A 23,370-nucleotide genomic window follows, 5' to 3' on the forward strand; every position below is an offset into this window, starting at 1 on the left:
AAATGGTTTTTTACTGATATATTTAAAGTGTATAGCATGATATCATCAGATACACATAGACAGTAAGATGGTTAACATACATCAACTCACATAGTCATTTTCTTTGTTTTTATGGCAGGAACAAAAGAAAAAGAATCTATTCTTAACTACTTTGAGTCATTATTTTAGAGTTTCTGCTATTTACAACAAATACAATTCCTGACTTGTTGCCTATTCTGTTTATTTAAAAATTATATATAAGATCACATTGCCCATATCCCATTAGGCTCTTTACTAGGTTAACTACATCTTCTTTGACCTGGCCCTTCAACATCTCTCAACTCATTTCCTATAACCCCTCATCTGCTTTCACACTGCTCATGTGTGTATGCTTCAGACACACTGACATCCTTTTGCACTGAAAAGGCAAACTGCTGGTCTAGGCCTCTGCAGGGTACCCTTCTCATGTTTTGCCTGATTGGCCTCTGAAGTAACTTCCCCAACCACTCTTTCCAAAACTGCTCTAATGTTCTCTCCCACTGCTTTCCGACCCTTCAGACTGCTTTATTATGTTAATTTTGGTTGCTTATTCCTTGTCTTACTCCTAAAAAGGACTCTCCCTGAAGACAAGGACCTCATGTGTCTTCTTCTACATTGTATCCCCAGTGACTCATACCAGGTGTTCAATAAATATATGAATAATAAAAACATATCATTTCATTTACACTGAAGACCATGTGTTCCTCTGTGTGTGTGGGGGGGGGGCTAGATAGAAAAAGTTATCTGTATCAGTGTCTGACCAGCCTTACTTCCTGTCTCACTTGTAGAAGTATGATCAAGCAGCTGCCCCATGCTCCTGTCACCATAGGTCTGTGCCTGTCACCATAATGCCAACCCTTCCACCATGCCCTTCCACCATGAGTAATTATCTTTCCTTACTGTAAACCCTTTCTTCCTTGAGCCATTTCTTCCAAGCCTTTACCACTATGAGATAAACAATCACTATATCTTGCCTCTATTTTATTCCGATTAAGTAAAAGTAGATATTTACATTTATAAAGTAAATGCCCACATGCAGAATTATTACCTAATTACTTACAAGCCCATGTGAGCAGCGGTCATGCAGGGGAGGAGGGACGTGCATGGGGACTAGGGAGGGTTGACATCAAACTTCTAATTAGTTTGAAATTAAAACAACAAAAGCAACAGTTATAGGCTAGAGCTCAGTGGCAGAGTACATACACCATGCCCTATGTTCAATCCCCAATATTGAACAAAAAAAAAAAAAAAAAAAAAAAAAAAAGATTATAACACAATTAAAAGCCTCTTTAGTGGTAAATATTTTGTAATTAAGAGACTTTCATATGCCCTGTGGCCTCCATTATAATCCTCCTAGAGTACTTAATAAAGTAAAACCTATAAAAATAATAGTAGCTACAAGTAACTAGAAGCACTTGCAAGGAAAAAAATAACACAAACAATTATTAGCAAAGACTGTGCTAAGTGTTGACAACACCTTTCTTGGTAGAGTGTAACGGCCCCTATAAGCTACACTTTCATCTGTGAAAACCCAACTCAAAAGGGTTCTTAGCTAAGTTTATTTCTAGTGTAGCTTTAAATCTATATGGGCTGTTATAAAATGGTATGTAGAAAGATAGGATATGAATTCTAAACTTTTAAAGGCCCAATGAATCAAAAGCAAGCATTCTTTTTGTTTGCTTGTTTGTTTGTTTTGTTTTGTTTTTTCGAGGCAGGGTTTCTCGGTGGCTTTGGAAGCTGTCCTGGAACTAGCTCTTATAGACCAGGCTGGTCTCGAACTCACAGAGATCCGTCTTCCTCTACCTCCTGAGTGCTGGGATTAAAGGTGTGCACCACCAACACCCAGCTAAAAGCAAGCATTCTTTAACATTAATATTTCAATTAACTTTAAGAAAAGAAATGTCATGCTAATATGTACACTGTACCTTTCTTAGGCATTCATATTCCTCACGAAGTTCTCCAGGCTTGCTTAATTTGATTGGTGCTCTGAATATAAACTCTGGAAGAAAAGGAAAGTACTTTTAAATAGGTTTTTGTAAGAAGGAACCATAACAATGTTCTACCACTGACTACCACATTATAAATCACATTTAAAAAATATGGTTTGTTTGTTTTTTGACACGGGGTCTCAGTATATAGCTCTGGCTGATCTGGAACTCAATATGTAAATCAAGCTGGTTTTGAACTCTGCCTGCCTCTGCCTCTGTGCTGGGATCAAAGGCGTTTGCAATCACACCTGGCCAAAGTATGGGTATCTTCATTTGAATATTCCCTCATTCATTAAGTCAATACTTAATAAAGGTTATAAATCAGGACTGTTCTAAGCACTGGAGGAAATATGAACAAATACAGTCCTTGTGCCATGAATTACAATCTTGTGGAGAAGCAGACGTAAGTAAACAAGTGAGAATATATTCTGAGTGGAAAGTAAATCAATGCAGGGTGGAAGGAAAAATCTGTCTTATCCGAGTGGTCTGGAAAAGGCTCACTGATAAACATGCCAAAAGACCACAAGGAAAACTGTATTTGAAGTTCTTGTGTCACATAACACACACACACACACACACACACACACAGAGAGAGAGAGAGAGAGAGAGAGAGAGAGAGAGAGAGAGAGAGATGTGTGAATAAATGTTTTATATTTTTTCAGTATGTAACCTACTTTCTTTAGCCCCCAAAGCCTTGAGTGGTTCTCATATGAGCATACAGAACAAAATCACTACTTCCTAACATGTTCTTCAAGGTGCTCCATTAACTGATCATCTTTACAATATCATTATACTGCTCAACCCTTGACTAATTAACCACAAAACAAAAACCATATACATTAAATTTTATATGCTGTTTTCCCATTAAAATTCTATCTTCTCTCTTTTCTCTATATATTTCTAAATCAAAGAGTTGAGGTCTATAAGACACATAAACTACATGGAAGCTATGCAAATGGCAATAAAAATGAAAAATTAGGACAGGAATAAAAGGCATGTCTTAAATATTACCAAAAAGGAAGAGCCAAGCATGATGGTATATGCCTGGAATCCCTGAACTCAGGAGCCAAAAGCAGGGACTGCCATAAATTCAAGAATAGCCTAGGCTACAGAGCAAGAACCTATTTTTTTTTTTTTTTAAATGTAGAGAGGTACACACTTTATTTCTGTAAATATGACAACAACTTATATCCTCTAGATAGGTAGTGTTCTAACTATAGTAATGGTCTTACAATTTATTGACAACTCTACCCCTGACCCCCAGTGTTGGTTCTAGGAAAACTAAATTCCTCAAAAGCCTGTTGTCCTTTTTCAGTTGTCTCAACTATTTTCCAAAGAAAGTACACTGAGGAATGAAGACACTTAGAAACTGACATAAAGTTATCCCCGCACTCACCCCCCCCCCAAGTCTGGAAGACAAACAACCTATCAGCCTCACCCACTTCAAGACCTGACAACTATTTCAGTCATATCCAGAAGCACATCCCACTTACAAGAAGCTCACTTACAAGCTAACACTTTAAGAGAGAAAAGGAAGAGAAACGATAACAGAACTCCTTTCTAAAAAATACTTTAGGAGCTGGAGATGGCTCAGCAGCTAGCATCAGCTGCTTTTCCAGAGGACCTGGAATTTCGTTCCCAGAACCTACACAGTGACCCAGCCATCTGTAACTTCAGATCCAATGGATCTAACCCATCTTCAGCTCTCCACAGGCACCAGACACACATGTTTTGTACAAAACTACCTGCAGGCCAAACATTCATCACAGAAAATACCTTTTTTTAAAAAAGTACTTCAAAGGCACATACTGCAAACCTATTACAGGTGAGATACTTCACACATTTGTCAGTGGAACCTTCATAGAAACATCACAGTAGGCATTCTAGCCATTCTACAAATGAGGTAGGCAACTGTGGGTATCAATGGTCTGCTTGACACAGCATCACAGGTGCATGGCAAATTATTTAATGATTTAAGATCAATGCTTACAAAATGAAGGTCAGTCTTTCTCCCTACTACAAAAAACATTATAGTGGTATCCCTCTTGAAAAAGTCTTCCTGTCGTGTGTGGGAGAAGGTCTTGTGAGAACTGACTAATGCAGGAGGGTCCAGTCCACTGTGGCAATAAGTTCAGGCACCATTCTCCCTGCAGGTGGTCCTAGGCTGTATGCAGAAGTTACTAAGTGTGAGTCTGTACTTGAGCCAGCCAGCAGCATTCCTCTGCAGTTTCTGCTTCAAGTTCTTTTAAAATAAACCCTTCTACCCTAATTTGATTTTGGTCAGTATTTTATAACAAAAAGAAAAGTAGTATACTTCCTTACTTACCTAAAAAGACAAAATAATCATTAAAAAGTTAACAGTTGTGAATTTGTATGAGCCTACAATACAGCAAATATGTAAAAATTTAAGAAGAAACTAATATAAAATTATGGTAGTAAATTTAATATACCACAATTAAAAATATGCATTAGGCAAACTAAAAAAAGTAAACAGAAAAATATGCAATAAAATATTACATTTGATCAAATTTATATATATATATGTGTGTCCACCCAATGAATAGAATATTTATTATTTAAAAGAAAACAAGAGCCGGGCATTGGTGGTGCATGCCTTTGATCCCAGCACTCGGGAGACAGCCTGGTCTACAGAGTGAGTTCCAGGACACCCTCCAAAGCTACAGAGAAACCCTGCCTTGAAAAACAGAAACAAAAAAACAAGAAACAATTAAAATATTTATAATATACTGCATTACAAAGACATTTCAAACAGTTTCAAAGAATCCATACTATAAAGCCTTTCATCTTTAACATTGACTATCATTTTCCAAGTTGAGCTTTCTGGGTATGCAACTGCCAACTGTTACTCAGTATTCTTTCTCATTAAATCCCTTTCCTGATTAAATTTGCAAATGTAGATTTCTGTTTATTACAACTGACAGGATTGGCTATTTCTATTTTTCATATAGGTCTCTGAAATAAATAGTAAACCAGGAGCTAGTAAAACCAAGAAGAAAAAGATTTAAGACACACACACGGGGGGGGGGGTAGGGAGAGAGAGAGAGAGAGACAGAGAGAGTGGGGAGAGAGGTACCATACTGAGCTTCAATCTGCAGGAACTGTTAATGATCTGACTGGTGTAAGACATGTGCTCCTCTGGATGACTGCTTGTGTATCTACAGGACAAACAACTGAATGCTGAGCCAAAGATGACTATGCTTTTAACAGATAACAAACCCTCCTTCCTAAGGCTACACTGGGTAATGGTCCCACTAACACAGCATGAAATTGACATCTGTTCAGCACACCTCAAGTGTTGTCAATCTGAGAGGCAACAACGACATTTCATGAGTGAAACTGAGGACTTTCCACAGAGCTAAGAGTAGCTAACATTTCTTCTGAGATCTGTTTCCTTATTGCTTGCATAAGCTCATCTTCTTTGATTTTATTAGCAAGTTAAACTTGTAAGAAACACAGACCTAGTGTAGCTGTTCTTATATGCATATTTCACAAGAAAGCTAAATTCACTTTGGAACATTTATTAAGAAATTCATATAAGGCTAAACAGGAACTCAGCATCTGGCATCACAACCCTGTAGGCTTGTTCATAATATTGGGTTTAGACACTTGTTCTGCCAATGAAGTGAAATGTCGAAGCTTCTCTTTGCCTCAGTTTCCTATCTATTAAATGTGAATCAAAATACTGGCCAACCTATCTCATATGCAATTAGACCACAATTATTAAGACCTATCATATCTTACTATGCTCCTAACTTGTTTGAATCAAAAGACAAGAGTAGTGTGCCTTCATGTATCCACTAACATTAGAATTGACATAAATCATCTTAAGATGCATCTACCTCATAGGAAAACACCATAATTATAAGTAGTATTAGTGCTAACAGTCAATAAAGAATCCTTACAATAGACCTGGTGTGTGGCATATGTTTGTAACTTCAGGAAACTAAAGAAGGATCTTTGTGAATTCCAGTCCAGCCCAATTTACATACTGAATTCAAGATTAGCCTGAGTCAGGTCAACAAGACCTTGCCTCAAAAATACAAAATAAAAGTTTTATGATAAAAATATGCAACAGTTAATACTATATACTAAATATCAAATGCATACAAACCACACATTACCAAAAGACAGATATCAAAGACCTAACTGCCCATCATTATGAAGGCTTGCCTACAAAGTTAGCCTTTGGCTGATGCCTTGAACTTGGATTTCAGGAAGGCTCCTTCCCACCCTAACTTCACTGGTAAAAATGGTTTGTTGCACCTCATTGACTCTAGAAATACCTGCTTACCTACTAGGAGTATGAAATTTTGATACATGCTCAACAGAAAATGTATGTGATCCATTCATTATGAAAGCTCTACTCAGTAAGCCTCCAGCAAGTTCCCTTGGTAACATTCATGCATTGTTCCACTTTCTTTGCCAGTGTAATAATATACACCTCTGCTGAGAGAAAACTATGGAAACCAGACTTTGTCCTGCAAAATGTTTACTGTTGATTTTGCTCAGTACTCTTTTACTGCTCTAGATCATAACTATGAGCTCAACTACATGCTGAGTCCTATAAGTGCTCCTGATGGTGTGGTTTTCACACACACACACACACACACACACACACACACACACACACACACACAGTGTAGCCCAGGATAATTTTAAGATCTTCCCTCCTCAGCCTTCTGGATGCTGGCATTACAAATGTGCACTACTAAACGCCTAGCTCTAAAAATTCTTTAGATCCCAGTTTGTTTCTGAGAAACAAGCAATATTACACATCTATAGTTGGTTCAATATCAACTTTTAATTCATTCTTATTTCCTAGTCGATACTCTCTAAAATCTTTAAAACTCGATCACAGTTCAATCTTACAGGTAAAATACTATTTGGCTTAGAATAATTATAACATCAAAACAACATCTCTGAGGCTGGAGAGATGGCTGAGTGGTTAAGAGCACTGACTGTTCTTTCAGAGGTCCTGAGTTCAATTCTCAGCACCCACACGGTGGTTCACAACCATCTATAATGAGATCTAGTGCCCTCTTATGTAGGCATATATGCTGGCAGAACACTATGCATAATAAATAAATAAATTTGTTAATGTCTCTGAACCTCCATGAAGTGTGGCATTTTAATCTGCCCAGATGAGTATGGAGAAAATGGGCCAAGCAAAAGTCAGAAAATTTTTATTACATGTTTATTAACTTACAGGAGGAGGTATGTGTGCTACTGTGTGCATGAAGAGGTAAAGGACAGCCTCAGAGTCAGGACTCCTTCCACTGTGTGGGTTCCAGGTACTGAACTCAGTTGGTCAGGGTTAGCATTATACACCCTGTCTGCTGAATCATCCTACTGGTCCCTCTTTCAAATCATGCTTTCCCAGTTGAATGGAAACTGTAGTAGACACTTAACATTGTCAGTTAGTATGAACTATTGAGCTCCATGATCTGTAAGAGAGTTTGCAACTGCTGGTGTGGGATTTTACTTAATTTTTCCTCACTTCCTTAACCTTCCGAATATTATGTCAGATTCCTCCACATCAAAAGAGGAAATTGAGGCTGAAATACCAGCAACACTACTACGAGCAGTCAATAGGAAAAGCAGCACAACCCTCTCTTGCAGAGTTCATTTAAAAAAATAAATTACCAATCCCATGAGGCATTGTTGCTTAGTTGATTAAAAGTGTCTACCTAGGAAAACATCTACCAACTGTTCAATGATTCCCAAGTGTTTCAGTAGCATAGGAAGAACCACTCATGTTTCCTTCCCTTAAAAAAAAGAAGGGCTGGGGGCTGGACATGGCTTTGGATGCTTGTGAGCACAGAATATTCCTATTCACAAACAAATCCAGGAGCTGACAGACCCCTGCCCTCTGACTATGCATACCAAGAAAAGAAACTCCCAAGGGAGATGTCCTAAGGATGATACACACTTATGGTCAGGGACCTAAGCATAGAACTTACTTTAGTCTAATGTAAATTCTAAGAAGAGAAAAACATCCTTAAAGGTCCTAGTTAAGAAAGGGCTTTCTAGGGCAGGGGGACTAGAGATTTGTTAGTAAAAACAAATGAAATACAAGACAGACATTTTGCTACTTGCACCAAGTCCAGTGTCACTATAAAAACATCCACACTGTTTTTCATTTTTATTTGTTGTGTATGGGTATTTTGTCTTTATATATGTCTGTGTACCATGTATTTGCCTGGTGCCTGTGGGTGCCAGGAAAGGGCACTGGAATCCCCTGGAACTGGAATAACAGGCAGTTGTGAACTGCTGTGTGGGTGATGGGAACTGAACCTGGGTCCTCTGGAAAAGAAGTCAATGCTCTTAACCACTAAGCCATCTCTTGAGTCCTTCAATGTACTATTAGAAAAAAAAAAAAAAAAAGAACCCTACTCTATTGTATTGGAAGATGCTAGCTTACCATTCCCAAACGTCAAAGTCAACTGTCCTCTAGTTCCTGGACATGACTAAGGCACCCCCTTCACGAGGTTTGGTTTCTTATGAAGTAACAATACGAGAGAATTTTGGATTTACTCAATCTTAAAACCTATGAAGTCTTAAATCTTAGTGAGAATATTCTTACTGACTAACTATTTGTTCTTGAGACATTGTTTTTAAAACTCTCTTGGCAGGCTAGGCAAGGTGGTGCACACCTTTAATCCCAGCACTCTGGAGGCAGAAGCAGACAAATCTCTTTGAGTCTGAGGCCAGCTGGTCTACAGAGCGAGTTCCAGGACAGCTAGGACTACACATAGAGGCCCTGTCTCAACAAACAAAACAAACAAAAAACCTTTCTTGGCATGAATTTCCTCATTTGCAATTTTATAATAATAACAACTACATCTTAGAACTGTAGACACTATATAAAACAATGAATTCAAAAGGCTGTAAGTTATTAAAGTGTTTGGTGAGTTATTTACCACCATAAAATACATGGTTAGATTAATATCTACTGAAAAACAATTAACTGGGAAGTGTTGCACTCTCTTCCACATAAAGGGACCATTGTCTATAACCACCAGAGTTGGTTCTATACCCCTTACATTTCAATACAAGAGACAGTCATGGTATGCATTATGGCTCTGCCCCATATCTGTACCCAAAATGCGCTCAACGGTCTACTCTCACTCTTTTCAGCCACCTCCTTCGGTGCCTTGTACCAGCCTAAAAGTAACCCATCCCTCAACAGTAGCCAACTATGTGGGACTCAGGGTATGCTGGGCCCATGTCTAACTTACTGATCATAATGTCTCTGTGCTGTGTCTATAACCATTTTCCAGATAAGGAAACTAAGGTACAGAGATTTTAGTTTGCTATTGCCCTTGTGCTGTAAGAAAACCATGATTGAAACCCAGGCAATCTGGATTCAGATCTGTGCTCTCACACACTAAAACATACACACACACACACACACACACACACACACACACACACACCCCTAACAAAGGACACAGGAAATTATAGCCTAGGTTATACAAACTATAAAAACCATTTTAAAAAAATACTTTTAATGTAGCAGGCTGTCAAAGTTCAAAAAGTTTGGTACAGACAAGAGTTGGTAAAGACACTGTGTTTTTAATTGAAAGTAATTTTTTCTCACACTATATCCTGGTTGCAGTTCCCCTCTACTTCTCCTAGCTCTTCTCCACCTCTCCTCCCATCCTGATCCACCCCCTTTCTGTCTCTCATTAGAAAATAATAAAATAAGATAAAACAAAACACACTGGGATTGGACAAAACAAACTAACAGAAGGAAAAGAGCCCAAGAGAGGCACAGGAAGCAGAGACCCATTTGTTTGCACTCATGAATCCCATAAAAACACTAAACTGGAAGTCATAACATATATGCAAAGGCCCTGTTGGGTAAAAAGAGAGAAGAAATATATAAAATTAAAAAAACAATAAGATAAAAAGAAATTAAAAAAAGAGTCCTGACAAGATATTATGAGACAAGGAAATGCCAAAGATGCCATATAGTTCATTTTTTTTGTTGACTATCTACTGCTGGACATGCAGTCTACTCTTTAAGAGTAGTTTGTTCCCCCCAGTGAAATTCACTTTGAGAAAACTAAATTTATATTTGCAAGTGCTTATCAATTGGAGATTGTTTCTGAGTTAAGGAAGGGGCATGTGCTTACTTCCCCTTTCGACTTTCAGACCCTAACTGTACAGACCCGTGCAGGCCCTGGAGTAGTATGGAAACCTAATACTGAAAAACTTCCTAAAATGTAAACATATATAAAGGCAATCTAAATGAAATAGCCAAATAATGGGGGAGAGAGCCCCAAATGGCCATCTCTTGCCATCAAAAAAAAAAAAAAAAAAAAAAAAAAAAAAAAACCTTCTATTACCTGGATTGGATTACATCTAATTAGTTGGCCAAAGCAGTCCCACATGAATCCCCAAACAACCCAAGTTGTTGCTTTCTACTAACTGACAGCAAGGTCCATTGCTAAAGACAACACCCAAACAACATTTTAAACACGGAGAAGTAGAGCTGGTGCCTACACAGTGCATTCACCCCTATTTTCTAGCATCTTTGGTAGGAAGGTACTCTGAAGGCTACTAAAAGAGAAATGTAAAGACCAACCCAGCCACAAACTCCTTGATCTACAATAGTATTCTACCTGCAAGATATACTAGTGCAATGGTGGCACAAAGTTTGTGGGAGTAATCAGCCCATATCTGATTTGATTGAAGGCCCACTCCACAAGATGGAACCTATACCTGACACTGCTCAGATGACCAAGACCTGAAACTAGATAGCAGGGACTTGGGGTAAAACCAAACACTACAGCAGATAGAACAAATGCAGACATTATGCAAAGAATAAGAGACTTTTTAAGGGAACACTCAACCCTTAACAGGTTATCTCTATCAAATCCCTCCCCTCGGGGCTCATGGAACCCCAAAGAAAAGGAGACAGAAAGAGTCTAAGAGTCAGAGGGATGGAGGACAGCAAGAAAACAGTACCCTCTAAGTCAACATGATTGACACACATAGGCAATCGCAGAAACTGAGGTAGCATGCCACCAAATATTAAAAATATTTATGTGTGCAAAGACGTACGTACAAGAATGTTTACTGCAGATCATCACAATACTTAAAACTACAATCAGGATGACCTTCAAATTAAGACTGACTAAACAAACTACTATATAAGCGGGGCACCATTTCTATAAGTCATTCCTATAAGGTCTGCTTTTCTCCTAGCTTCTCAGTTTGCCTGGTGATTTGGGGTAAGATGTCATCTACTATGCATAAAAATGCAGCAGCTCTGAATGGCCATCCCCACTGAGGGTCACCATGTTCTCCAGTCAGTCAGAATGAGAGCAAATCACCCCACAACCTAAACAGGACATGGCCAGACTCTTCTTTGCAGCCTCTACTTTGTAAACCTTACTCTGCCCTTGCTCTCACTTCACAGGGGTTCAGTAAGGATCCCTGGCATTAATCATACCCAGCTTCCTCAGAAACTCCTGGAAATTTTCCTCTTCAACACTGAAGGAAAGAAAAAAGACCTTCTGTTTCTCAGCGGCTCTGTAAGGCTCCCAAGCCTTTTACCCTACCTACTTTAGCCAGCAAATGCCCTAGACAGCAGGTGGAGAATGTGCCCCCTCCTTACTAAAAACCTAGCCTCTTGGGTCTGGCTGCGTGGCACCCCAAACTATGATTTTATCTCTCAGGCCCATGAGGACAGCACTTCTGACTCTCTGCTTCTTACTAGCTGCTTCCTCCCTTCGCCAAGAATCCACGAATGTCTGAAGCCCTGGCTGCCTTGGCAACCTTACAGTGCTGTCACATGGATTTTTTTTTTTTTTTTAAATAAGGCTCTTCTAGTTATTCTCAGCAGGGGTTTTTGTCTGCTACAATCTGTTCCACTGTAGCCAGAAGAATTTAAAATCTACATACTTCATAAGCACTGTAAGAAAAGTAAGATTTCATGATAAAAATCACACAGCACAAATGAGACCAAACTATTTTTTTTTTCAAATTATGAGATGAAGCACATTACAAAGCAAATGTGGATACACAGATAAATCTGAAGGAAGAAGAAAGGACCCACAGGAGCTGACTTAATAAGAAAGGCCAGGCTGCCTGGAGGAGGTGAGTTATGGCAGGTATCAAGAAAAAGTGCTGGCAAAGACAAGAAAGCTACTCATGAGCTAAACGAGCGCCCAGTGAGAGTGGGATACAGGATGTGGTGCATAGCAATGGAAGGCAATGCTGAGTCTCTGGAGGCGACAGGGATGGAAGCGGTTGCTCAGGCCAAAAGGTGGGACTAAAGCCTGCGGTTTCCTTCTAGACACAAAACAATACATTTCTGCCTCTGAGAGGCACGGGCACAGTGACAGGAAACTCCTCTAGAAGTAGTGATATGGATGGAGGAGATTAAGTTGGAGCAATTATTATTGAGTGAATGAGACATAGGCCTAAGAATAAAAGAGGAATAAGAAGGAAGAGACAAGCCTAATAGACCCATGGGAAAACAGAACAGAAAGTACTCTCTAAAAAGGTTAAAACGGCACCACCAAGAGGGCTCAGAGTGTAAAGGTGCTTGCAACCAAGCCAGATAACATCAGTTCAGTCCCAGAAACCTACATGGTGAAAGGAGAGACGCTGTCCTGACGCTATACAAACTGTGATATACATAAAGGTCCATGCATGTGATCACACAGGCACACACACAAAATAAATAAATGTAAAGAAGGTTTTAAATGGTTAAAACCTTGATAGCAAAGACAGAAAAGAAGCTTGGGTCTTTTCCATATTAAAGGTCAGACCAAAAAAAAAAAAAAAAAAAAAAAACACACCACAGCTGTCTATGAGCAGCTGAATACAGCACTGGAACCAGCTACACTGAGAAAAGTTAATCATGTGTAAGGAATAGCAGCAAACACAGGGCTTCGTCCTATTCATGGCTGCAGACATGCACTGGGGTCTTAGAACATGTCCCTGACAGAAAAAGGGGATATATGTACCTCATCAAAACATACACTAAGTACAGGGATGCACAGGCAACGAGAGTCACTATCAAGACAGTTTCAACTCACCCAGTATGTATGTGCCTATCCACTAAACCTCAAAACAACACTGTCAGATGGAACATCTGAAAAGAGACTTCTGTGAAGGCAGTCTGTCTCACCATGTGCTCTGAACACACGATCCCTGGGCTGTGATGACAAGGATTGACCACCACAGCCAGCTCTCAGAAAGGAGAATTCTAATGGTAAATTAAGCACACGCTCTGCAGCATGAGAAGAGAAATAGGAGTAAATCATAAATGTGTGCTAAAACCAAACTAATGTGTACCCCCCACTATTGAGGGTGATAAAGCTCAGAGTTGGAGCACTTACATAACTCCCTCCAAGATCTATACAATGAGACTCCAAAACTACCATTCCACGTATACCTTTTACCCTTGCTACAAAGTACCTATCCCCAGCCCTCACCCACACCATTATTCCTAATATCATACTTGAACCTTACCATGACCTCACACATGCTACTTCTTCCTAAAATAGGTTTTCTCTCCTTTGTTGTATGATGGTCCTCTACCTATACCTCAAGCCCATTCTCTGCCTTCTCCTTTCCAAGGTTTCCTACTAACCCAGAGAGAAGCACATTACCTGCCTGACACTCGCTCACAGCATTCTGAAAATGCACTAGCGTGTATCACACATGCTATGAAGGCTTGACTCTGCCTCGCTGCCTAAGGATGAAGACAGATGATCTGCAAGTATGTATCCAAGTCTTTCAGAGCCTTCAGTGTTTGTTCAGTTATCCAATGAGAATATAAACTTCCACATTCAGTTTTCTCTATTCAAAGTCTCTGAAACCATCAATTTCTCCCCTCTACCATGATACACAAATGTAGCATATCTACTGGTGACTTGATATCACCTATCTTAAAGAGAAAAGCTTCTTAGGCTCTTACCCCACAGGTACTGATTCTCTGCTCCCTTTACAACAAACTCATGTAGATTATCTGTTTCTGCAATCTTTTTTTTTTTTTTTTTTTTTTTTTAGTTCTCAATTCAACCCATTTTGTTGGGGTCTTCTGTTGCTGCTGTTGGTTTGGTTTATGTAATTGTTTGTTTTCATCCAACTACTTACCAAATGCTTTTAAAAATGCCCAAACACACCTCTAGGTTAGCTAAGGATGGCTATATAGTACAGATGCAAAACAGTTCAGAGGATGGGAATAATCCACGATGCAAAAAGAATCTATACTTACTTCTAAGCACTAAGGATCTCTAAAATCAAAATACCTAAGGAGTGTTACTGATAACATGACTCTGGGACAAAGCAGCTCACTGTCTCTTTACAGCAGTGCCATCTACTCCCCCTGGGAAGAATGGGATGAGTAACAGCAAACACTGTCCTTTGCATTAACATCTCGCCACCCCTACAGCTTCTTAGAATGTATTCTTCCAAAACAGAAGGAAGCACACTTAAGTGCAAAAGAGCACCACTGCCTTGGCATTACTCCTTTTTAATACATTTTGCTCTCAAGTCCACCCTTTCTAGGAACTCAGTTCAGTGCCTTATAGATACTAGGAGTTCTCCATTAAATGTAGCATAAAGCCTTAGCAATAGTCAAAGTAAATTCCATAAATGCTAATTCTTCTACTTCCAAAACTTTCCTACCTATATTGAACAATGCCTAAATCTGACAATCCTTTCATACCCTATATTAACAAGCCTACTTATTCAGTCAGAAACACCTGCATCGTGAGAGAATTACAAGAACAAGAGACAGAGTTACTAAATTTCACACACTACAGGATAAATTTAAGTAAACTCGTGATACAGAAGAAGCAATAGAAATTTTCAAGACTCTGAAATTTGAGACACTTAGATGATTAAACATAAACCTGAATTTACACACAACATAATATTCATACATGTTCTAATTTTCTTTCTGTTGCTGTAATAAAAACACCCTGGCCAAAGCACTTAGGGAGGAAAGTGGCTATTTGGTTTACACTTTCAGATCACAGTCTATCACTGAGGGAAGTCAGGGTAGGGACTTGGAGCAAAATCATGGAGGAACTCTGTTTGCTAGCTTGCTCTCTGGCTCACTCCCAGGCTCATGCTTGGCTAGCTTTCTTATGTAGGCCAGAAACACCTGCCTAGGGCTGGTGCCATCCACAATGAGATGGGCCCTCCTGCATCAATTACCAAACAACCCCCCACAAAAATGCTCACAGACCAATCTGATCTAAGCAATTCGTAAATCAATGGTTTCCTCTCAGATAATTCTAGTCTATATCAACTTGACAGTTAGTCCTAACTGGAACAGCAAATAAGAAGTCTGGCAAAGTTATCCTCATTAACAACGATTTTCTCTGAAATGCAAAAACAATAGCATATAATATTATCACTTCATTGTGCTTTTTTATTTTTCTTTACATATGTCTGGATGAGGGTGTCTGTCTGATCCTCTGGAACTGGAGTTACAGACAGTTGTGAGCTGCCATGTGGGTATTGGGAATTGAACCCGGATTCTTTGGAAGGGCAGCCAATGTCCTTAACTGCTAAGCCATCTCCCCAGCCCTCATTGTGCTTTTTTTTTCATCAGAATGTTTATTAAAAATATAGGCTGACGGTCATGTGCCTTAATGTCACTGTGGGTGTATGCTGACTTCCATCAAACAGACTCTTCACAAATACACTTTCAACAGAAGTTGTAAACAGAAATGACTGCCAAGACAGTACCATTTCAGACATAAGCCCCTTAGAGTTTGACATCTTTACAATTCCATCAACACTCACAGAGGTGGCTATCACAGGCCCAAGGGCACACTAGACCACACGACATCTTTTCACACTTCCCAAATAGTTTTATATTTCAGCTATGAAGGCGAAGCTCAGTTCCCAAGACCCGACTTATTCTTAACAAATAGAGTTTTTATGTCCATTTAATCAGTCTTACACCTTTCTGGGCCAATTCATCTGCAGACAGGAGAAACTGTCACCAGGTTCTTCATGCCATGCATCCCTATGATTCCCAATCTTCATATGCTATCCAACTTCTTTAAGATATATGGAGTGACTCGAAGCAATGTCACGTAGATAAGGAAGTTCCGAATGGAGGAGATCACACATCCTCCTGCATCTTCCGCTTCATCTCCTCGGGATCCAACTTCGGTGCGAGACCCTCGATCCAGAACATTGCAGCTCTTTCTCCAAAACTTGCAGGAGCTTCACACTGATCTTCTCCAGTCCTCACTGTGCTTTTTTAGTGTTCAATTTTCCTATACTGAATGAAAATGAGTACTAAATTTCTCCATGCCTAAGTAAATCCATACTTATTGTGTAACAATTCTCTCAACAGTCTTCAGAGAAGCTTGTAATTTACTCTTCTCTACATCCCCAGTAACTAGCATTGTGCTTGACACAATAATTAATGGACACATTAACAAATAATGAAAAACTAACATTAGATACTTTCTTTCTCTAAGCACCTAATATGTGCCATCTCACCTACTCCATACCACTTTCTAATGCAATTATTATTCAAATTTAGAAATAAAGAGTTTCAAGTGCAGAGTTTAAGCAGCTTACCCAAAGCCTCACCACTACTACAGGGCCTCAAGCCAGAATTCACATTCAGATCCACTACTTTTCAATATGCAAACCATTACACGTCAGTAGTGAGTGGAAGATTATTACTAACCATGTATGCATTTTACAATCATTTTGTCTCAGTAAAATACATAAGAATACTGCTGGTCCAGACACGGCTGCTGAAGTCTAAGTCCTGTGTTGCCACCAAAGGTCACACAGATGCCTGGGGTTAGGGCTGCAACCTGAGGCCTTGGTGGTGTCTGGGCCATCCCCATCTGACTGGCCAGTGCTTCCAGCCAGAGCCAGATGCCATCTGGGCCCAAGCTGCTACTGAGAGCCATGTCTGGGTCCATGGTTCAGCGGCACCTGGGGTCTGTGTTGGTATCTGTGGTCCATGTTAAACTAAGGGAGACATAGGAACCATGCAGGTTGAAATCAGAGGGCCATGCTAAGGTAGCCACCCTTTGCTGGTCCAGCTTCTCACTGGACACTGCAGCAAAAGATCTGGCCCCTGAACTCTGGAGAGATAACCCCACTCCTCAGCACAGGTGAAGGAGAATGGACCCTGATGAGAAGGGTATCACCCGAGTAAGGTGGCCCCAGTAACCTGGACTGACCAGCTCAGCTACCATCCAGGCCCACAGGACCACCTTAACATATACCCCATGTAGGACCTGCTAGATCTCCTGAAGGGACTGGTCCAATGAAACAATACCTACAGGATCTCCATGACTCAGGGTGGCTGCATGATATCCTAGGGGAGTTCCAGTGAGGAGCCAGTGATGATGGTGTACCAGAAACTAGAGGCCTTGAACCAGACCAGTGACTCATTGTAATAAACATTTACTGGTACAGCTAACTGGACAAAAGAGTATACTATGTGACACCCTGTTCCCAATCACCAGGATGAATGAAGAGATGTTTGTGAGGAGGGAAAGAAAATCAAAGAGGGGTTTTGCTTGCTTTGTTTTGTTCTTGTTCTTTTTTAAAATTTTCTTTGGGGAGCACTGCAGGGATGAGGGGAGGATATGGGGGGACTGGGAAGTGAGCAGAATTAGGATACATGATGTGAAACTCCAAAAGAAATTATGTTTAAAAAAAAAAATATTACTGTGCCTATCCAGCTGAAAAAGAAAACTGTGACCTGAGGGTACATTTGAAGAATGCCCTTCTCTCTCCTTTCACAGGTAACTACTTTCATGACTCAATTAGTATCTTACATCATCCTAAATGTTATAATCAAGTTGCTGATGCACATAAACATATACAATAAGTCTTATGACTGCTTACGCAAAAGAAATTCAAAAAAACAAAAACCTCTTAGTCCATGACTCTATCAAGTTGGTGTTAATGTAAAGAAATTTCTGAAGTTTAAGAACGGCAGTTACCCCTTCAACCAGAAAATGCTCAAGAATGTACTGTGTGCCAGGTAGTGTAGCACAACAGGGATCAGGCCACCTTCCTCAGACCCCATCCTTGATCTTAGCACTTTAGGTCAAATCTAGTCACCAAAAGCTTCATAAAATAAAGAAACTAATCATTTCCCCAGCAGATGTAAAAAACTCTGGACTAAATTCCCAAATATACATACACACCATTTTATGGTAGATATGTAGCTATTGAAGATTAAAGTTCTTTAAAAAAAAAAAAAAAAAAGGAGCTAACATTACTGACAGGACTAGATAGAACCTGGCCAATGGCATTCAAACTTTTTTTAAAAACATAATCCATAGTAAGAAACATATTTTACCACATCCCTCAGATCATGCAAATGCATATGTACAACAGAAACAAAGATCACTGTGCCAATATCTATTGCATTCCTTTTTTCCTTTTATTAAAAGAAAATAGATTTTTTTCCTCATAAAATATATCCTGATTACAACTTTCTCTCTCTATTCCTTTCAGTTTCTCCCCATCCTCTCTCCCCTCCAGACCCATCTCTTTTGTCTCTCATTAGAAAACAAACAGGTTTCTAAGGGATAAGAAAATAAAATGTAATAAGATAAAACAAAAACTAACACATTGGAATAGGACAAAACAAACAGAAAGAAAGGAGCCCAGGAAAAGGCACAAGAAACAATATAGACACAGAAACCGACTCATTCACCAGGAATCCCATAAAAACACTAAACTGGAAATATTATACTCCTTTTTTTAAAAAACTGGTTCCACTGTTTAAATATCACTGCTAAGCATTTACATTGGATATCTTCTTTAATCTTTGCAATATTCCCTAGGGAATGTTGCCATTATTGTATCCATTTATGCCCAGGGAAGCAAACACTCAGAAAAGCTAACACCTCTCTCTACCAATGTCAAAAAAGTGAGAGCAGAATTTGAAGCAGGTGGTCTGCCTACAGAACTCAGGGCATAAAAGATTTATACCATATGTACCCAAGAAAGTTTGATCCACAGTCAGGAACAGGGACCTAGTAAATGGACACACTCAGTGCTTAAATGTTGGGCACTATACTAAATACTGTTATACATAATTCTTACCTAAACCTTCAAGCAACCAGGTACAGCTTTTGATGTTTGTTTTTATGGACCAGAAAACTGAAACACAAAGAAACTAAGACAGGAAATAAACATATTTATGTGCATTACTCACAGAAGAACTAGAAGGTGTTATCCTGAGGGAGGGGGGAATAGTTGTTCATATATTTAGATGCCAATAAACCAGGGATCACCTTCCATATCTAGAGCTAATATTAACAAAAAATAGACTACAATGCTTGCTCAGCCAATGAAGTGCTGGCCATAAAGACCCTCAGAGGGTCTGGGCTTGATCCCATGTTAAAAGATAGCATGCACTTGTAATACCAGCACTGGGAGGTGGAGACAGAGACTCAGCTGGATTGCATCTGAGGAATGACACCAGAGGCTATCAACACACACACACACACACACACACACACACACACACACACACACACCCCACACACACAAAAACACACATGGTTTAAGTAGGAATTATATATGTAGAAACATTCAGAACAGTGTTCAGCATTGTAAGCCTTCAGTCAGTGTCAATTTACGAGGTAGGCCTGGCCTTGACCTCCTTTAACCATTAACTGCTTTCTACCAAAATGAGGTAAATAATCTCCAGCCCTGGAAAACCAGCAGCATTTCATAAACAAATGGTCATTCCTGTAGTATGAAGCAAAAGAGAAACATGATCTCTGTCACTTTAGCTCTCAAGTTCTACCAAAATCCCATGGGGCCTCTGCAAAGGCACTGGAGTCCTGAATAAAATCTGTTCTGCCCCTCTTCTGTAGAGGTGGACTCTGCTGCCCTTTATGGCCTCCTCCTCCTTTCTTTCGCTCTCTGCCAGAAAGAGTAGTTCATACTGACTTTTCCCTTCATCTCTCAGTCAGTCCTTTGCCCATTCAAATAAGCCCATTTTTATGCACCTTTTTATTTATATAAATGTCATCATCTAGAGTCTTTTGTAACTTTCACTACACTTTTTTTTTCAAGATTTATTCATGAAGATACATAAGAACTTTGTTCATTCATTGCAATAACAGTTACAGAAATGACCCATAGTTTTCTTAAGGAAACTGTTCAATTTTTCCAGTCCTGCAGTCAGGGATGAACTGTGTGAGCATGCGTACCTTTGCACTCCTCTGGAAAGACTCATCGAGAGGTACTTACATATTCCTCCAGTGACTCTGGTTTGGTTTTGTTAACCCTCTTCTCAGTGGAAACTTCTCCATTCTTTTCTACCATGTGTGTACCTCCTTTGAATTTAACGTGCTGTTATTTTTCTAACTTTAGTTGACCACTTGGTCTTGTCACTTTTAGAAACTGGGTTCAATTCCCAGCATGGGGAGTGGGGGAATTCTGTGGTTTCGCCACAATGTGCTTAGTTATAGGGATTCTGTGTTTTCAATTCTTGCTGGACTTCATGAATCTTAAAAGATCCAGGGTTTTTAATTAATTATCTCAAGTTACATCTTCAGATTCTACATCCCCTCGCTCTCCCTGCTTTCCTCCTGGAATGAATACATGTGGAACTTCCTGATCAAGCTCTTCAGTCTCTTTCCTACATTTCTATTCTGCTGTGTATCTGAGGAGTTTCCTCACATCCTTGCCTACTTTCTCATCTGTGTAAACTACTGTTTGCCCTACTGAGCATTCACCCTCACTGACAATTTCTACCACAGTTAGCCTTTACAAATTTCATGTCTTATTCATTGACGGGTTCAATTCTGGAATAGCTTTAACCCTGAATTATACCTACTTATTGGGGTGTCGATGCTGGAATAGTTGTAGTCATGAATTATGCTTGTTTACCAGGGTGCCAAATCTGAGACAGCTTTTGTCCTGAATATCTCACTTACTGGGCTCAATCCTGAATAGCTTTAGTCCTGCACTACACTAATTTTAATTATCTTTTGAGCTAATACTCTATCAGTTCAGGGAGCACCAGTCCTCATTTTCTGCCTGTGGACTCTCCTTTGTGTGGAACCCTGCTGGCTCATACCTTCAGTTCCACTGTGAGTTTATCTTGGCTGGGCTACCTGGGATAGGAGAGAGTCCCTGACAGTCCTGTTTTAGTTTCTCCAGGTGACTTACATAGTTAACTAGCTTGGAGACATGTTTTCTATTAATTTCTCAGCATGAGGTTATTTGAACCAAAACCTTTTAGATCTTGAATGTGAAAAAGCTTATACATCCTGTGCTCTGGTTTCTTAGGAAAACTTTTTTTTTTTTTTAAGTTCCTCTTTGCAAAAAGCTCAGGCAAATCAAGACAAGATTTTTTATTCTCTCTTTGTGACAGAGGGTATTTTTTGTTTTTTAGCTAATCCTTTCACAGAGAATATAACCAATGAAGAACACCAGCACTATACAGAAGTCTTATCTCCTCACACATGGCTAAACACAATCCCCCAGGAAGAGAAAAACAGAACCTCCTCTGTCATTCAGAAAGGCTTCACCAGATCCCTGTGCCTGCTGGGGGTAACTCAGGCATGGGCTCAAGGACTTAAGTTTTGATAGCTCCATGTATGTTGACTACTGTCTCCCAGCAAGCTCAGGAATGCATGTGAAGTCACTGTTCTATAGTCATCAGTTTGTCTGATTATGCACAGTCTACTTTAGCCATCCTTCAAAGACAACTGGGGTTTCCAACTTACATGTTACTTTACCCACATCAGAGAGTCTCTAAAGTGCAAATGTGTGTTCCTCTTTGCAATTCTTCAGTTCATCCTCACTTTGGGGCAAGGTGTCCAAAGCTCATTACTATCCAGCAAGTCCTGTTCCACCATCCTTCTACTCTCTCCTAGACACTCTGTGTTCTAATCACTGGGCCAGACTAGATTTATTGCGACCAATAAACACAACAGGAACCAAATATTCAGTAAATTAATCAAATAAAATTAAAAAAAATGGATACCATATTCTTAAGAAAAATCACATATAAATGAATTCAAGATGGGCAACTCTTCTAAATTAACTATAAGTCAGGGAGCAGCATTAAGAGAGGAAATAAATACTACCTGAATTTCTGCTGCTCCATCTGAATCCACAGATCTGAGCAATTCTTTGTATGGTAATTCATTTCACTGGTAAAAGAGATGGTGAAGTAATGTCCACCTGAGTTTTATAAAACACATAAGCAAGCAGGAGGCACATGGTTCCTGCTTAGTGCAACACAAAGGAACATGCTCATGTATGTCATTAGGAGAAAGGGATGAGTCACCTTATGTATCTAAAAACAAATCCTTACACACCTGAAAAATCCCTTCCTTTTACACAATCTCATAGTTTCATTACTCACAAGTCCTAAAAGCAATTTAGGCAGTGCATATCACAGATGTTGTCTGATAATTGAGAAATAGTCCAGAACTATTTGCTTTTCACAGAAAGCAAATGTTTAAAATGTGTGTTAATCATAAGTGAACAGGAAGTGTGGATAGCGATATTTGGGCAAGGAGATTGTGGGATGAACAAGGAAGGAGAACTGAGGTACTATTCACTTTTTCTTCTACTAATTTTTTCAAGATCAATTTTAAGACAAAAATAGGAAAAAAAAAAAAACCTGCCAACTTAAAATGGTTATCAGCCTTTGTCTAGCTTATTACTTTAATCATTACCTAGATCAAAGAGTATAATTTTGGAAGCAACTTTGGCTTTAATTCTCAAAATTCTGTAATCATTTTCAATAAGGCTTAAATATAATTATTATGTATAGTTCTAAACCTAGGCATGCCTAAGTGGATAATATTTTTAAATCAACACATTAGAATGCCTTTAAATTTAGAATCTAAGTCCCATGAGAAAGGGATTTATAGTATTTTGTTCACTGGTGTGAACAGTGCTTAGCAAAATGCAGATATTCATATGAATCCCTGCATACTGCTCAAGACAGTACAAACACTTAGTATGTCCACACATACAAGAACCTGCTCAATGTCAAGTTCAACTTGGAGTCAGTTTGATATGATCACTGCTGCAGCCTTCACACTCAGGGTTTCACAGGTGAACAAAAGCAACCAGTAAACTAGGTGTGGTGGTACACACCTGTAATCCCAGCACTCAGAGACCAGCCTGGGATACACAGTATGATCCTGTCCAAATTAAATAAAATGTCAAAAACACAACCAAATTTTTCAACAAACACAGACTACACTTTTTTTATTATTTATTTATTTGTTTGTTTGTTTGTTTGTTTGTTTTTAGCTGAAGACCAAACCCCAGGCTTTGGGCTTGCTAGCTGAACTCCCAATTCCTTGAAATCTTTTCTAAAAAAATAAATAAT

At 39.3% G+C, this 23,370-nt stretch overlaps 1 protein-coding gene across 1 annotated transcript in view; it reads right to left on the minus strand.

Moving 5' to 3' along the window:
* The window catches only part of Rnf169 (ring finger protein 169), a 54,768-nt gene that overhangs the window by 26,641 nt on the left and 4,757 nt on the right, over nucleotides 1-23,370 (minus strand). Inside the window, exon 2 of the mRNA XM_051192336.1 lies at nucleotides 1,944-2,017. Within this exon, the coding sequence (XP_051048293.1) occupies nucleotides 1,944-2,017 (74 nt within the window). The remainder of the gene's footprint in view (nucleotides 1-1,943; nucleotides 2,018-23,370) is intronic.

Source organism: Phodopus roborovskii, unplaced genomic scaffold (assembly GCF_943737965.1).
Source record: "Phodopus roborovskii unplaced genomic scaffold, PHOROB, whole genome shotgun sequence".
NCBI classification, from domain to species: domain Eukaryota; kingdom Metazoa; phylum Chordata; class Mammalia; order Rodentia; family Cricetidae; genus Phodopus; species Phodopus roborovskii.